At 45.3% G+C, this 18,245-nt stretch overlaps 1 protein-coding gene across 2 annotated transcripts in view; it reads left to right on the top strand.

The window, feature by feature from the left end:
* Positions 1 to 18,245, top strand: part of Tango9 (transport and golgi organization 9) — a 61,012-nt gene extending 42,767 nt beyond the window's left edge. For both annotated transcript variants that reach the window (XM_075686879.1, XM_075686878.1), the window contains exons 5-7: positions 387 to 497; positions 5,047 to 5,205; positions 15,417 to 18,245. In XM_075686879.1, the coding sequence (XP_075542994.1) occupies positions 387 to 497; positions 5,047 to 5,205; positions 15,417 to 15,757 (611 nt within the window). In that variant the 3' untranslated portion in view covers positions 15,758 to 18,245. The remainder of the gene's footprint in view (positions 1 to 386; positions 498 to 5,046; positions 5,206 to 15,416) is intronic.

The raw sequence follows: 18,245 nt of genomic DNA, 5'->3' as shown, positions 1-18,245 counted from the left end.
ACTTTGGCCAAGACCAATAGAGCCGTCCAAATTATCCAAATTTCTGAATTAACGTGTGTCAAATTAACGAGCTCTTACTGTACTTTGTTATCTAGTGCATTCTTGAGAAGGTGATGGCCCTCGATAGTGACTGTCTTGGCAGAAAGGTAGTGCCACATTTAAAAAGTCGGGAATATGAATCACTGTAAGTAAGGCGTTGCTTTTTAGTTTTTAGTTTACAGCTTTAGCTTCAATATGGTATGCGGAAAATGCTCTAACGAAGTGCTTTGCAACAGTAAGCTAGAAATGTAACTCTAGGCTTTTCTAATTTCAGTTATGCTAGCAGTTTTGTTCTAATTACCAGGATGAAATGAAGTTGTTTGAACCTCTCTCTCTCTCTGTCTCAGGTGACCTGCTCATAGTACTGGCCCAGGTGATCACTGCTTCTCAGATGGTCATCGAGGAAAAGTTTGTCACCAAATACAAGGTGGCACCGCTGCAGGCTGTCGGCTGGGAAGGCAAGTGTCTGTCTCTAGTACCCTGAGCCAGCAGGCGTGGAAAGTGAATTCTAACGCTAGGTTCACGCTCTACTTGACGCCCGCGGTGGAAAGTGTACAGTCAAATCTCGATATAATAAATCGTGTGGGACCACCGAAAAGCATTCATTATTTTGAAATATCGTTGTAATGAAAGACTTGCAGTTATAAGCCAGTGGTCAAACCTAGGAATGAAAATGATGTACCTTGGCAGTAGACTTATGTGTGGGCAAGCATACTCTCAAATAAAGATGCTTCACTCGCTTCAAAGCTGCTGTACTTGAAGGAATCGGTGATTTTCTTTTGGCACATGCAGCACACACGACCGATTGGAATGCGTCCGCATCTTCCACTTTGTGCAATACCTCATGGGTCTGTCATTGCACCGAGCGATGAAAGTGCGGACTTTGTTCATGTGGACTAAAACGTCAATGTTCGACACGATCTCATCTTCTGTGTTTGGTGACCCACAGCAGTCTTCCTTTGGGTCGTCATCGTCACTGGAGACGTAGCAAACACAGTTAACAATCTCTTCGGTTGTCAGGTCTGCCGTCGTTAGTGCTTCGCTGTCACTCTCCACATGGTCGTCGAAGGAAGAGATGGCAGGCAGCAGTTCTGCAGCCTGGGCCCACAGGTCTCCTGGGTCGGTCACCTCCAGGTCATCTTCAAGCTGCACGGACTCTTTGACAAGCCCTGCTTTTCGCCAGCAGTTGCTAATGGTGGATGCCTTCAAGTTCCACCAAGTTCCTGTGAGCATTTCCGCTGCCTGACAAATATTGAATGCTGTCAGTTGCTTTAGGCGGAGTTTGATAATCATCCACTGCACAAGGTGCTTATAGAATTCTGCTTTCACTCTTTATAATGCCCTGGTCTTAGGGGTTGCAGCAAGGTTGTGTTGTTAGGCGGCAGAAACTCCAAGTGAATGTGCGTCAAGCGAACATTCACAATGAGAGCAAAGCAGTTGTCGACAACCAGTAGAATTCTTTGGTCATGCCTCCTCATTTGATCGTCGAGTTTGATGAGCCACTCGGAAAGGAGTTCTCTGGTTATCCAGGCTCGTTTGTTGGTGCGGTAATTGTACAGTAATGACATGTTTTTCATGCAGCGAGGCTTCGCATACTTGCCAATGACGAGCCGTTCAATTTTCTTCATGCCTGTTGCATTGCAGCAGAGCAGGACTGTCACGCGAAGATGTAACTTTCCGCTTTGCACTGCTGCCCTTTGAAGTGCATCATCCGGTCTGGCAGGAGCTGATAAAGACATGCGGTCTTATCCGCGTTGAAAATATCGTCTTCAGAGTACAACTCAGTCACCTCTAGAAAATAATCATTGTGCCAGGAATCCGTGCCTTCTGTCAGCAGCCTTTTCCTCGCTCGAGACTACCTGCCAAGTTATTCCGTTCCTTTGGAGGAAACAAAAAAGCCAACCCGCATTGGCGTCGAACCCCATTATTTGAAGTGCATCAGCAAATTCGCAGGCTTTTTCTTAGAGCATTAGGCCAGACATGGAACGTTTTGCAGTCTAGCATCTTTGAACCACGTAAGAACAACTTAATCCACATTTTGAAAGTTTCCCAGTCACAGCTGTTTCCTCGTAGGAGTGAGTTGCGATTCCTGGTGAAGCTTGACAATCTTGTGCCTGTATTTCAAACTGGTTGCGACGGTCGATGGGCAATACCACGGTGTCTCCACATGTCGATTTGCTTTTTCCCCCTGCGACAGTTTCCTGCAATGCGTCCAATTTGTCCTGCAGCTTTCTCTTCTTGTTGGTGCCGTCGCTAGCTGCATTAATCATTGGATCTCGCGGGAACATCGCCAAACCTTTGTCATGAAGTTCTTGGTGAAGTTTGTGGTGAAGCACTTGGCACACGACATGGTGATGGTGATAGCAATGGCGACATGGTGATGATGGTAGCTACTGCACTCTCAGTTTGTTTCACGCAAGAGTTGCAGCACTGTTACTGTTAGCCGAATTCGTAATACTGATGTACCTTGGTTATAAAGGGGAAAATAAACTGCTTGCGTCATTCTGAAATGTGCGCTGTATTGAAATTCGTCGTCCTCAGATATTTTTACCTTGAGTATATAGGCAATCTGGCGGAGATTTTTAGAATATTTGTCAATTTGAGAAATTCGTTAATGTAGGGTTCATAGTAACGAGATTTGACTGTAGTATGTTTGATATCTGCCACTATGTATGCAGGCTGTGCTAGCTAGCATCCGCTGGGCTAATCCTATGCCAATCACTCAAACATTTTATTCATGTATCACTGCACATGAAGGGGTGAAAAGGAAAAGCTGCCAATAAGGCAACTTGATATTTCAGCAGACAAAAATTAGCAACAAAGAATAATCTGTGCATTTTGCTCGACTGGTGCAGGTATAATAACATGAAGTAGAAGACAAAAAAAAACAAAAACTTGCAGGCAGTCTTATACAAAGTTGTAGTAACGTGCAAGTTTGTGAGGCATGTTTAACTGTATAAGAACGATCATATAGGGGGAAAAAAGCAAAACAAGAAAAAAAAACACCACGAAGGAACAAACTAAGTTCTAGTGCGGTTAGGTTTTCCAACACAATACCGCAATCATAAAATTAATTTAAGTTATGGAATTGTACTTTTGAGCATCTGCTTTCTGTAATTATAGTCGCCGACTGATTTTCCAGACTCCAAAAATTTTGACATGCTCGATTATTCGGTCTGGTTCGCGGCACCACCATTCTCTTTATAGACCATAATGTATAACAACTGCCGAAAGTTCGGACACCTTGCAACTTGTCGTCTGATTTTTTCAGACACTCCTTAAGCCAACTCTATCGAGAGCACCATGCACCAACTCTGACCGGTGCATGGTTCGACTTGCTGAACACCATTTTTGTTTTGAACGGAGTCTCCTTGGTGCCCCAAAAAGTGGTGCTACTGCAAATCCCCACTCATCATTTCTGTCTGGTTCGTAGCTACAGCAGTTTCGGTCTCAGCTTAGTAAGCCATGTCAAGATACGCCAGCAGCTGATTTGTTTCTTCGTGCATGACGCTGCGAGTAGGCCACGTTTTTCGTTTGTGTGACTAGTGTGGCATGACGGCATGATGATGTTTGCTTTGTGTGCTGTGTCGAGGTTGCGGTGATGCAACGCGGCATACGGAAACATCGCGTCGAGTGTCTAATGGTGCCGACAGTGCCCACTCAGACTGCGCTGGGGAATGCCGGCAAGCGGGTGCCGGCAGGCCTAGGATTTGTCGCCTTCCGATGTGCTCCCTACTGATGCCGAAAATTTTCTGTCGAGACCTGCGCAGTGGTTGCATTGTGATTCCGGACACCGTCTCATTTGAGTTTCACAGGTGCTGATACTGCTGTACTGACATGCACAGAACTTGACAATGACTCAGAGTCGGAAGATGACTCACCATGTGCTACGCTGCCATCGCATGCAGAGTGTGCACAAGCAGTGACTGTGCTTTCAGCCGCCTATAGTGACCGTACGACCCTCTCCGAGATTCAGGCTTATCTCATTGAGCGTAAACGGAACAGCGTGCAACGGCGCATTCATGATTTCTTCAAGCCTACTGCCGAGCCCGAATAAGTGCATGGAAATAAAATTTCTTCTTTTTTTCTTAATCTGCTTTTTCGGACACCTGTTTATTTGGACATTTCTACAGTCCCCGTAAGGTCCGAATAAAAGGTCGGCGACTGTAGTACAGTTTAGAGGCACATTCCAGCACTCCAAATTCCTTGTATTATGTATGTGTATTGGTAATGCGAGTTTCACAAAGGCAAGTTAGATCAGGACAGTGTTGAGGCTTTTCTCTTAATAATGTTTTGCTGAGGCAATAATCATAAGTTTTTCATAAGGGTTAAACCATGTTTTTTTATTAGAGGAGCCACTGCAGGGTACCATAGAGCACTAGATATAACTTTAACTATCTTGTTTTGGGCACTTTCCTTCAACTTTCATTTAATTTGACCCTGACTGGATTTGAAATAAAGGTAGTATACTGTGCATATAGTGCTCAAATACACAGGAAAGTTGATGGAAACATCCCAGTTGCTTTGAAGAACCAAGTTGCGCATTCAAAAAAGACAACCACAGGAAAAGGCGTCGGAGACGGAAAGATCGCTCTTTCCGTCTGCGTCTCCTTTTCGTGTGGTTGTCTTTTTTGAATGCACAACTTGGTTCTTCAAAGCAATGCACCAACTAGCCCAGCAAGATGATGTCCTAGTTGCATGCTTTGATTGTCACATATGCACGGCTGCTTGGTCAATTTTTTGCATGTGTTGTAGGCTTCGAAAATTGTTGTTGGTTATAGTGCTGTACTACTTGCAGTGCAGATGAATCCGATAATTTGTGTTACCATGGGGACTTAGCCTGGTCAACTTCAGCAACGCGTCGACCCGGCACATGCGGACACAGAGGCACCTGCCACATAGTCGGCCATTACTTGCCACAGCAAGTGTGCTGAATACGTGTGCCTCCCGTGTTTTGCAGTGTTCAGTCATATTGAATTATTGGTTGTGCCATTTCTCTGTATGCAGGCTTTTTTGGCTTTGTGGTGCTGGGCATCTTGCTGGTGCCTATGTACTTCATCCCAGCAGGCAACACCATCTTCCAGAACCCCGGTGGCCAGCTGGAAGATGCTATTGATGGCTTCATTCAAATTAAAAACAGCTGGCACGTCTGCTTAGGTGTTATTGGTAGGTCATCCAGTTTTCCAATCTGTTTTGCCATCCTATGCTTGATCAGCTTAAATTGGGGGTGTGCAAATGCCATATCATAGATTTCAAATCTAATATGGAATCAAATCAAGAAAGAAAAGCCAAATATAGAATCAAATATAGGAAAGTTAATCGAATTCTAATGCTTGCAAGTTTTGCAAAGAGACTTAGGGGCTGCACATGCTCGGGAGTCTCCTAGCATTGCGCAGAAAAAATGTAGCAAGCTTTCGGTTACGCTGTGGTAGTGCATGGGAATCGAGACGTGCAGTACGGTCTGCTCTTCTTGAAAGGAACTCCAAATTAGTATGCCAACGCTGAGTTGGCTCAGTTCTAGTACAGACCTGAAGAAAAAAAGTTATATATATAGTGAAACCTCGTTAAACTGCAGTTGGCTGGAGCTTGGAAAAAGTACGTACTAAACGGTAGCACTGTTTAACCGAAATAGCATGAGCTCGCCCACTTACCTGTCGAAAACAGAACTCGGAGAGAGTGCGATGAAAGGGGGAAAAAACATGCAGTATTTATTCACTTCGCACAACAAGTGTTATTTTCGTTTGATGCCGCGCCAGCCTAGCACGACGACAGCAGCCTCAAACTTACTGAAGCTGCGTGCCAGCTTTTCAGCCAGCCCCCTCTTCTCAGTAAACACTCGCATGGCAGATTCCTCGTTGACGTTACGTATTCTCCGTGCATGTGCGTGGTAGTGCTGCAGAAGTCTTGGGGGCGCCTTTTTCATTGCCGGGTGCTGGAGTTCGGAATACTTTTCGTTTAGAATAATTGCGTTATCGCGCCCCTCAACTCGTCGCGACGACTGCATTCATGAGGCCGACGTAACGCGCAGCTTCTGCCACTGTCGGGCCTGAATCGCCCGAGCTGTCGCTTTCCATGTCGTCCTCATCATTGTCGGTAGCTGACACTTCGGCAACAGAGGCAACAATGGCGAACAGTCGAACCTCATAGCCGACATTTCTTCGCTGTCGCAGCAGCACTGCCGAGCAACTTCTTCGTATTCCAAATGCTACAAACTGTAGTCAACAGCAGGTCCCTGTTGCGTGCCAGCGCCAACTTCATGTCACGTTCGATAGCACGGACGATGTCTAATTTTTCTTCTATGCTGAGCACTCAGCAACTTTTTTATCTGAGCTTCGGCATGATGTGAGTCCTCGCTTGCACAATGCTACAACTCTCTGGCACACCGTCGAAATGATGTTGTGGCTTCAGGCACAAACGCACAGGGTGCTTGGAGGCCGTTCCAATCTCTGAGGCTTGTTGTTCTGCCGAGCCGCCCGATGGAGACGACGCACCGCCGTGTTTGCGCGACGAAAAGTGGAAACGCTACGTTTTAACCAATGCTTACGCAATAAGCTGGTACGGTTTATGTGGATACAAAACACATTATGTTCAATGGCCGCTGAGTCGGGGATTTTACTTTACTACTTTTAAAAGGAAACTACTGTTTAAGCAGGTACAGTTTAATGAGGTTTTACTGTATATATATATGATCTCTCTTAGTTTTTTCTCTAGAATGTCTATTGAATAGAATGAAGTGCATTTTTTTCCTCCAAGATAAAAAATCGGTGGCATTGTTGTACTGAATACCAATGACGTTATAAGTTTGAGTGGAGACGCAGGTCCTGAAATCATTTTTTTTTAATCTACTTTTGTAGAAATCATTTATGCTATGCTTATGCAATCAAGAATCTCTGCAAAATCTGAAAGCCAAATTCAATCTCAAATTATTAAAAAGTTGACTCGCCATCCTGACCCTGTGAAAGTGGATAGCCAGTGAAGCTATTAAAGAACCACTCAAGTGCCGTCGATGGGGATATTAAATGTTTTATTCTGCCTAGTCTTAGCACGACACCATTGTTGAGCATTACGATTTTGCACCCTTCAACGCTCATCGAATTCACACTGCTCTTTGGGAGTCTTAACTTTGCGTGGTCTACCTATAGCGATCTTGCAATGAACTGAACGAGATGCTAAGCAAGTCTCCCTTTAATATATGATGTTTGGTGACGTCACTCACTTATTCCTATGCTGCTGTTGCCCCTTTCCCACAGGAGTAGCTTATGCAACCGTAATCTTTACTGGGAAACGCACGCTGGGAGAAGCAACGTGCCTCACATTATTCACTGGTGCCTTATCATCCATCATGTGGTTTTGAGGCTTGTTTTGTGCTTTTCTTTATTGTAATGAATACTGAGCTGTGTGTTGTATGCCTGATTCCAAAGGAGAGCCTTTATTCAGTTCAGTATTTTTTTTTCTGACGGACACAAGAAATCTTGACCAACTAGAGGCTAACAGCTTCGCTGTAACAAATCTGCATTATGCATGCCAGGGTGCATGCGAAATGGCTGGAAATGCAAGGGCAAAAATGCAAATATGTTTGAAGTTGATGCGCTCACGACGTGTGAACCTGGTAACCAGCAGCCATCATCTTGGGCTTGTTTTGAAGCTCTTTTCTTTGTGTATATTTTGCTCATCTTCAACATGGTATTGGTGTGAAGGACGTGATGTTATTGCACCTTTTTAACAAGACGCCTGTGCGCCACTGATTGGCCAGAGCGTCCACTTGCCTCTTGTTTGCCTGGCACCTTTTTCCTGCTTGGTCTACTGTATCGCGCTCATCCGATCGCTTGCTTTGTGACCACGTTGAATGACCAGCTGACTTTCTTTTGCTAGGCGAACATTTTGACAAGTTGTTGCAGCTTCGCCTTCTGAAAAACATTGTGTATAGTTTAAATGCTCGAGGTTAGTGCCAAACATGGGCGAGAAGATGACATTGTCAAGGTAGCAGAGACATTTCAACCATTTAAAACCTTGGAGCAAGGAGTCCATGCATGCAAACGTGGCCGGAGCGTTGCATTATCTAAAGGGCATCACTCTAAATTTGTATAGGCCATTGGGTCTCATGATTGCAGTCTTTCCTCTGTCCAGATTGTCAACAGCAATCTGCCAATATCCAGAACGAAGATCAGTAGAAGTAATAGCTGGAACCGTTGAGGCAGTCAAGGGCATCGTCGCTACGTGCGAGTGGGTAGACGCCTTTCATTTTGTTGACGTGCCTGTAATGTACACGGAGATACCATATACCATGCTTAACCAAGACCACATGTGATGCCGAGGGACTCAAAGAAGGCTGTGATGTTTTGTTCACTTCACTTTGAATTACTCGATGTTCCGGTGCAGAGACTCAATATCGTCAGTGAATAGGCATAGCGTCGCCAGTATGAATGTGATGCTTGACCGTGGGTGTCTGGCCTAAGGAGCAGTCGTTGAAATAAAAAATCCCTCTGTAGGACAATAAAACTTCACAAAGGTCTTCAGCCTGCGCAGAGGGCAGGTCCGCGGCACCCATTTTTTTTTGTTGGGATTGGCACCCAAGGCTGACAAGAGGGGCCTGCTTTGGCAGAAGAATCGGCGGTTGATAAAGCCACCATTTTGATGGCCACCAAGAGAATCATTGTTCGCAAGGCAAATACCTTGCGGTAGAATTTGCTTTGCCAGTCCAATGTTAAAAATAGCCATGCAAGTCTGGATAGCTGTAATCATAAGAACGCTGAGGCACAGTGATTTCATAGTGATTTCACTGCAGTGCAATGTCGCGAAGAGGAATCGCAAGGTACTCTCCATCAGGAACAGATGAGGAAGACTACAGTTCAATATAGGCTAATGACTTTGGCAGCAGGCGAATAAAGCCGGTGGGGCGGCATGGGGTGGCATCAGAAGGTTTCGAGAGAATCAGCAACTCAAGACGAAGGTAACTGGCAGAGCAGTCACTAAGGGCTGAATGCATGGAGAGAAAATCGTCCGACGATTAGGTTATGGGGACAATGAGCAGCTGTGGTGAAGAGAACAGCAGTGCGACGGCCTGCAATGCTAACAAGTGTCGTATACATGCGTACGATAGGGCCAGTACGGACAGTGCGACCAAGGGTTAGTATTGTGAAACCATTGACAGTTGCTGAGGAGATGAGCGCCTATCTTGCGGCGTGGCCGCAGTGTAAATACACTGTAGTCTCTTGTGTCTGCATCTTTCCACAAGTAACAATATCATATGCAATCTTTGATTGTCATTAACTCCACTTCTGCTGAACATATTGAAGTACTTTTTTGTAGCAAAGTAATTCTGAAATAGTCTATTTTAAGTTCAAAGGCATTTCTCGGTTTAAATGAAAAGTGGTTCAGGGCTCCTTTAACCCTTCGAGGGTCAAATTATTTTGACAAAAACTTTTCCAGGTGGTCAAATTACTTTATTGCGGGTCTTGAATGTAGAAAATGTATGAAGTCGGGAATAAATAGTAAAAAATAATTAGGAACAGTATTTATGTGTCGGCATAACTCAGAACTGCAAAATGTTCAATAGTATTTCCAAGCATGGTACTCCTTGAAACACGGTTCTACGCACAGCGCCTTATCGTAATCTGCACACCTAAAATGCGTGTCTGTTCTCTTGGAGCGAGGAGTTGTGTTGGCGCGCATGACATCTCTCCGTGTGGCTGCCTTGGGCAGAGGTCTGAGGCACCTTCTCGCGTAAGTGCGTTGCTGCAGAGAGCAAGAATACCTCGTGAGCGGTGGTGATAAACAAGCAAAGAGCAGTGCCAATCAAGATAGAAATCAACTTCTGCCGCCCCTGCGAGAGCGTGCCGACAAAGAGAAAAAGCACGTTTCGCGTGCCTCCGTTGCGATCACGCAGTGGAACCAAAACGCGCGCAAGCGCGTTGCCACTGAGAGCAAGAATACCTCGCGAACGGCGCTGATAAACAAGAGCAGCACCAATCAAGATAGAAACCAATTCCACAGCCCTGCAAGAGAGTGCCGACAAAAAAAAAATTGACGTTTCGCACGCCTCCGTTGCGATCACACGGCGAAACCGAAACCTCCAAAGGGGCATTGCCGCATTCTGAACGATGCACTGAAGCTAGCAATCAGTTCTGTTTATCTCCCCAAGAAGGTAGCACCAATTTCAAACGCACCTTGAAAGTGCTAAGAGGTGGCAGCACCTCCCAGTGAGCACGCATCGTCATTATGACGCGAAATTTCAAACGGAGAGTCAAAACCGTACCCGTACAGCGAAGACCTTGCGGGACAGAAAACCGCCGCCCTACATGTACAGTAAAAACCTTCAAAGGTTTAATAGTGGGCCAGTGTTTTATGGCAGTCCTTTATTGCATAGAATGTTTCGCTTTCCCACTTTTTTAAAATAAAGGCTTTTCCCTTCTTTAGGGCAGGGGGATTATCATAAAGCTGATCCGCACATCAAACAAAAGTGTGGGCTGCACATCATGTGACTCAATCATGACTCGGCGCATAGCCATCATGGTACTGTGCGGATCAACCACGGTCAGTGCTGGCAGTAAAGAGCGAGCACCTTCTCATTGGCAGGTTCAGGATAATTTGCCACCCATCAAAGATTTTTAAGTTCGGAGGGCCTCAATGCATTTAGCATTTTTCTCAAGGAGCACCACTTTTGATGTGGTGTTTGGGTTTATTTAATAGCAGGAGAGAGAAAGCACAAAGAAAGGCATGGGACAGGCAATACCATAGAACAGTCTTCCCCCTCCCTTTTTTTTTCTTGCTTAAATAGATGTCCACAAGCATGTTGGGAACACAGTAAACCCTCATAATGAAGTGAGTGGGGTGGCAGAAAGCTTCAATATACACTACAGTTTGGTAAAAGCGGATGTGCTGTAAATCCTGTGATTATAGCATCCATGCTGCCTGGCGGCATCGTGGAAGTAAAGGAAAAGATGTCCTAGCAATCCCATCTCAGTGACGCCCATCCTTGTGTCTTTACTCTGCAGAGAAAAGGGTCTCTTTAGTCTGCTGCAAGTTTCTGCCGGGTGTAAGCAACACCACCTCCAGCTCCCCCAAGCATTGTGTAAGGCCATAGTCAGAGCCACTCCATTCACTTCTGTTTGAGGGCAAATGCAGGCCCTCCTGCATCTGTGCCGTTGTCGATATCTCCCAAGGTTCTTCATCTGTTGCCACTTCTTCACCAGGATGACCCCAGCGCTGCATCTGCGATCTCTGCATCCATGATGACTCAGTGACAGGAATGGCTGCATTAGGGAGTGTAGGTGCAGCAAAGCCATCTTCTGGGTCCTCCCAGACCATTTCAAGCGCACCTCTGTACAGGTCATTTCACATGTGCAGATCTTCTGGTTCTTCCTGAAATTTGCGTGCCCCTGAAAACATTGATTGCGCTATGCACTTAACGATCTTAGTCTGCAACAGTTCTTTCCTTGAATGACACAGCAAATGACTGAGGAAATCTATGCTGTAGCCCTTGTTAGCATCAGATGGCAAGCATCCTTTGTAGAAAAGTCTTGTCGTAAAGCTTACTTGTAGTTTCAACTACTTATTAATCTTAGGCTGGAGAATTGAGGTAGTATTGGCTGGCAAAAATTCCAGTGCGATGGCTCTTATTTAAAATTTTATCAATTTAAATGTTCAGTTATCAATAATGAACGCTTTTCGTTGTTTGTTGGCAATCCTTCAAATGACAAGGTGCGTATTGTTACGGAGCAGTGGGGCATAGTGTGACTAGAAACGAAAACGACGATTTGGCGAAGCGAGCGTGCGGCTGTTTTTTGGGCAGCCATCTTGTGTATCCAGCGTTGCTGCAATTTCCACTGGTCTATATTATTTAAACGATGTGATAGTTACTGAAACGATGTGACATTGGCGGAGATGCTATCCGTGTACGCTTCTCCGGACTACAGCGATTGGGACGACATGTTACCATACATAACACTTGCATATAACTTATCCCGTTACGAGACCGCTGCTTTTTCTCCATTTTATCTGCTGTTCAGCCGCTACCCAACTTTGCCCTTTGACACACTCTTACCTCCTGCGACCAATATTTCAACTGAGTATGCCTGCAACACCTTCGCCCGGGCTCGCAAAGCTCGCCAGATTGCCTGCTCACTGCCTCACAGGTTGCACAGAAAACTAGGTACAACAGCCATCATCGGGACGTTCATTTCTCCCCTGGGGCTTTATTTCTTCTGTGGACACTATGCTGCCACGTCGGATTGTCCGAAAAGCTTCTCTCGCACTGCACAGGGCCTTCCAGGGTCCTGCACCAGCTCAGTGATAACTACGAGGTATCCTTGCTGGACTATTGACCCTGTTCCTGTGGCCACTGATATCACCCAAGTCTCTAGGCTGAAGCCTTACATCACAGAGACTTTGCCCTTAGCATAAACACTAGCACCGAGATGGTGGCTTTTCAACCGGAGCGCTATGTTATGGAGCAGTGGGGCATAATGTGACTATGAACAAAGACGACGATTTGGCAAAGCGAGCGTGCAGCTGTTTTCGGGCAGCCATCTTGTGTATCCAGTGTTGCTGCAATTTGTAAATACCTGTAAATACACCTTCACTTGACTATTTCTGCCCCATGGCAATATAATCTTCAAACAGAGCCACATTAATCCGAACTCGTTTGTTGCTACTATAAATGGTCTTTGGGCATCATCGCATTCCGAAAGGCTTCTCCAATGTTCATTATATCACTGCATCAGCAACAGCAGCTTGCCTTTGCCGGTAGCATTTTAGCCAAATAACACTGACACGCACTTTACATTGTTTTCCTCCAGATGAGAAACCAGCCACAATTGCGTGATAAGAGCTTTTAAAAAAAGTACTGCCTCATTTAGGTTGTAAATTGGTCTCTATCCACATACTTCTTGAGCTAGGCACTCAAATGGTGCTCTCGCCAAGTGTCCCCAGCGTCTCGGTCAACGGCTTCGCTTTCTTCAATGATCAACTTTGAAGACATGCTATGTCACTTTTTATCTCTCGAACCAACAGTTGCTGCACTTGAAATCTGGCTTGTTTGTCTGCGAAGCCAGCACATTCACTTGCAGCAACCAGTACGGATGGGCTCGCTTATCGCAAGTTGGTGCCTCTAGCATTCTTCAATCACTAGACGAGGGCAGCATCAACCTTTTAAATGATGGATGCATTTTCTCTTCGTTGAGAAGCTCTTCTCAGATTGGTCCAGCACAGCCTGCTTGTTTTTCATTATGGTGGATAGCATTGATGGCAGAATATCAAAATCGTTTACAATTTCCAACTTCAGCTGGCCACCACTTCACAGATCAGCAGACCTTCTCCTCAAGAGTCTGAGACTTTCGCAAGGATTTCGGTGAAGCCATAGTGAGCACAGGACAGCATAACATGGCCAACTGATCCACCTGCACATTTTTCGATAGAAGGGCCACACAGGTTGGACAAGTTGGAACAGCGCACATATGCTGCATTAGTGCCACGCACTCGCTTAAGCTGCTGAAGCTGAACTTGCAAAACTAAAGAAGCTTAAAGGCTCAATATCGTGCATCTCAGACCCGCACTGGCACAAGTTCCACAGCGCATGCATGCTATGCACTGATTAAAGTGGGGCATAAGTCAAGCCAATGCTCCAAAGTCTCTTGACCCATATTCTCAGACTACAGCTTATGTACGCAATAGACAATGCACCCGATCATTAGCCAAAGCCTAGGCTATCGGAACACCATTACTTTGTTTCTCCGTGTCACGTTTGATGAAAAGGAGCACGAAAGTCTCTGACTGGTGGGCGCACGCCACTGTCTGCATTGTTCGCGGGGCAGGAAACACATGCAGGTCGAAGCCGCCTCTCGGGCATCTGAAGATTCCTAACTTTTGCCAGTTCACTCTTCAGCAGCAAACCCGCTGCTTCTAGGCTTCAAGTGTTCCAATCTAAAATGCATGCGTTTGGATCAAGACCACAGGACACTTCAATTAAACTGATAATTTTAATAAGGTGACTTTGTTGTAATGAGGATTTACTGTAACTTGGCACTTGTAACTTGAGTGGTTCCCTCAACGCTTGCACAAGGTTGTTTTCTTGTGGGCTGGCTGATACATTGTCTATTTGTGAATTACAATGGCAGATTTGGAGCACTTCCGGTAGTTTTTCTGCTCCTTGTAAAGCAAGTCTATTCTCTGGGAAGATTGAGAGTGCCTCCCGTATCTTCCTGTATCTTCCCGGCGGAGCTGCTCCCAATTGGGAGCAGCTCCGCCACAAAAATTGATGGAGTCAACCGGAAGTCGCATGATGTTGGGCTACCCACTGCCACTGTACCTCTATAGCGTGCATGCTCATGAATGCGAATTCAAGTTTCTCTGAAGCAACGAGTGGTGTTCCGCATCGTCAACTTGCGCTTTTACTGCTTGCGGTGAGCGATGCCTCACTAGCTCAAGGTCTGAATTGACCAGCGGAGACTCAAGCGACGAAGAAGCTTCAAAGGCTAGTGTGTTCAAGCAAGCTTTCGACATGTTTCGGCCACCGGCAGAGAGACCAAAAGTTGCGCGTTTCATTGACATTGTTCGCCAGTACTTAGATAAAAAGTAACAGTGGCTCCTTTTTGAAAGTTCGCATTTTAACAGCCTTTACTTTCGTTGAGGAAATGCAGTCCCAAAGGTACTTCAGGCAGTTTCAATGTGCTGCCACCAAAAAGATTGCGGGCTTCACTCCATTTCTGATGTTTCCGACGCACAATCACGGCGGACAAGTGAAACAGACTTGCGTGCAGTGACTTCCCTTAGAGCACCAGGAGGCTAAAAAGAAATGCAAAACTTCTAAACACAACACGTGCATAGGTTCAGAAAGGCCGAAAACAATGAAAAATGCGAAGAATTCTCTGCGCTTTTGGAAGCGGATGTGTACTAGCGCCCCCTGCTAATTGCTCTAGCGGGAGTGCATGTGTTTCAGTCGCCGATTTGATTATGTTGCCCTCTGCTGTAACAGTGCTCTGGCGCAGAGTTCATCGGCCAGTCCAAATCTGCCATTGCAATTCACTAAATGTTAGGGAAAAAAAGAACAGCGCAAAAGGGGGACATGTAGGGTATGTGCTTTTCATATAAACTTGCAACAAAAAGATCTTGGTGTCGTACATCTTAGGTTGCCAGTATTCGCACAATGCTGAGACTGCTCAGGTAGCCTTGGCATTCCTCGGACAGATGTCCAAGCAATGTCGTCTGGAAGGGCATTCCAACCTGAAATGGCACTTGACGCAGACAACGGCACAGGCCCTTCCAAAAGTGTTTTCTCCATCTGTCCACACCTTGTCATACTGTCTAATTTGTCTATGAACCTGACCTGACTCCAGTTTGCATTGTGAGTCGCAGTGCAGTGGTGTGGTTTTTCTGTGCAGGCACGGTGCTAAGCATTTCCTTCTTCAACTTTGCCGGAATCAGCGTGACGAAGGAGTTGAGTGCCACAACACGCATGGTCCTGGACAGCGTGCGCACCCTGGTTATCTGGCTGTTCTCTCTGGCAGTGCGTTGGCAGAGCTTCAACTGGACACAGATAGTTGGCTTCCTGGTGCTCATCCTGGGCATGTTCCTCTACAACAATGTCATAATCCGGCCCTTCCTGTTGAGCCGTGGGTGCATCAAGGACACTGAAGCAGAAGACGACCTCAGTGGGCTGATCCAAGAAGAGCGGGCGGGTTCGTCTCGACCAGCTTCTAGCACAGATGAACATAACCCTTGATGCATGCTCCGCAGGGTGCAGCAGGGCCTCCTGGTCAGCAAGGTGCAGTAAACTCAAGCCGAAATTAGTGGAACTGTGGCCAGTCCTCCTAAAGGTCCTCTCAGTAGGTTGTTTTTGCAGCAACAAGTGTTGGAAAAGGACAGTCCTGATCCCGTTCCCTGGGTCTGGTTTGCGACATTGTTTGGCTTGTTAGAGTTGCCCTGTGGTACTACTAGCACTGTTTGATACATAGCCAGTGTCCAAAGTGCCACAGTCATTTGTGGCCTGTATTTCCTGGGACCAGAGTCTGCTGGTGTCGCTGCTTCCTTCTTTGGTTTGGCTGTCAAAACAAAGAGCGAGCAGCTTTGAGATGCTCGGTTGTGCCAACCTGATTGCATGCTGCCTTCGTGGTGCATTGCTGTGCTCCTACCCACCTTTGGAAGGACCCCTCCGGAAAAGACCAGTGCTGCAAGCATACCTAGTGACTGCAAGTGTTTTGGCTGAGCAGTGTATTGTTTTGCCATGAGCCTGACTGTACAGCGGCATCTTTTTTTTTTTTTTTGCAACCAAGAGTATTGTGGAGACATGTCTGGTCATGTGGCACCATGTGCACTCTTATGGGCAGTATGTCTGCTAGAAAGTTGCAAAAGTTCCTGTGCAACATTAGAATGTTGTTTTGGCTGAGCTTGTAGCTGACCAAAAGGCCCTGCAATGTCTTGAGCAGGACTGGTTGTTTGAGCATGTAAATGTGCATCTGGATGGCAATTTTGCTTCTTCATAGGGGAGAATTGTTTTTTTTTTTTTTTTGTAGCTGTATGCAGGCATAGCCTGTGGACACGTACCATCGGAGAATCTCGATAATCGAGTACTCTTCTCGAAGAGTAAAGAAGCTCTAATATTCCAGCTGCCAATGGATCCCTCACATCCAGCTGATACTTTGGTGCAAGCACACTGCATGTTTATATAGGTACACATTGCACTGTCAAGATGCATGCGTAAAGTACAGCCACCGCCATGGCCAGTGTTATCTTTTTAAAATATGGAGCAGTGTTGTTGTGCAATGCTGTTTGCCACTTAGTATGCCATTCCAAAGGGGCAAGTACTTTAAAACCTTGTTTTTGATGTTTCTTTGACTCTCTTAATAGCCATAGAGAGTATTCTACAAGAATACGCAGTCACATGTTGAGTGTATTTCTTTATAGCATTATTTTGCGCATGCATACTCTTGTGGTTTTCTACTCCACGCACACTTCCTTGCATGGCCTCTTCTAGCCATCATGCATGTGCTGAGGGCTTGTAGCGTGTAAGATTACGAGCGGTATCGAAACTTGACTTTGTTGCAATGTGAAAATTTTATCACTGAGTGCATTCATTGCAGTTGAAGCCGCAAACATGGTATGTTGATGCATTGGGCACAACGGGTTTTTATGCTGATATTACTGTTTCTCTGACTAAAATTTTAACATGTCTGTTAGATGGCCATCTTGGCTTCAAAGGAATTTGTGATGCACTACCAAGTGGCCAGTTTCCTGTGCCTTTGAAGATGCTCCATCTATATTAAAGGTTAATTTCTCTGAAAAGTTTGATCTCTTGTACGTACCTATTACAGCATGGACATTCAATGGAAATAGCTTAAAGAAACTAGGACATTGCAGGGCAAACTTCACATATGTTGTGTGCGTTAGTTTGTCACTCTTCTTGACTGCAGTCGGATGCCTTTATGACAAAATGACTTGTATAACAAAGGATTGAGAATGACGTGGCTGAATTGGTAAATCTTGCAATTCAAAGATTTCCAGAGAGTTTCCAGCTTGCGAGGTGAATTTCAGTTTGACCTCAACGTCATTTGCGAGTTAGACGTTGAAGAGAGGTAAACATATAGTGAAATTGAGCCACAGTCACCAACCGATAATTCGGACAGCTTTGCGCCAATGTCCCCATAGACTGAATGTGTCAAAATGACCGATATTCTGGACTCAGTCTGTGGCTGTAGTATACACAGATTCTGCCGCCATTATCTCCTCTGGCAACCTCAACGATACACCAAGTATGACGTCGGTGAATACATGCATTAGTGAAGGCATGTAACAGTTTACAAGCACATGCTCTTGACATATACAGTACTGAAGACTTGGTAGTCCTGTTGAAAAACTGAGCATATGTTTTATAAAATCCTTAAATATACGGGGATGTAGTATTTTATCTTTTTTTACCATAGTTCAGTAAAAACACTTCGATGTACATTTCAGTTTTTCTTAGTGTTACAGAATTTATGAATGGGCACTTTAAAATCACTTGTAGTGTCGTATAAAAACCACAAAATGGAAAAGCCCTTACTTGAAAAATTCCTTACCTGTAATACTTCTGTCGAGTGCGTACTTCTTGTAAACGTGTAATGTAAGTAATGCTGTTTACAATCTTTACTATTCTATTTATCATTTCTAATGTACTTTGAGCACGAGCAAAAAAAGTTATTCCATACAATAAAGTTCGTTCCACTGAAGCTCTA

This window comes from Dermacentor variabilis, chromosome 3, assembly GCF_050947875.1.
Source record: "Dermacentor variabilis isolate Ectoservices chromosome 3, ASM5094787v1, whole genome shotgun sequence".
Taxonomy (NCBI): Eukaryota; Metazoa; Arthropoda; class Arachnida; order Ixodida; family Ixodidae; genus Dermacentor; species Dermacentor variabilis.
Note: the sequence above shows the minus strand (reverse complement) of the source record. Positions and strands in the feature narration are given on the sequence as shown.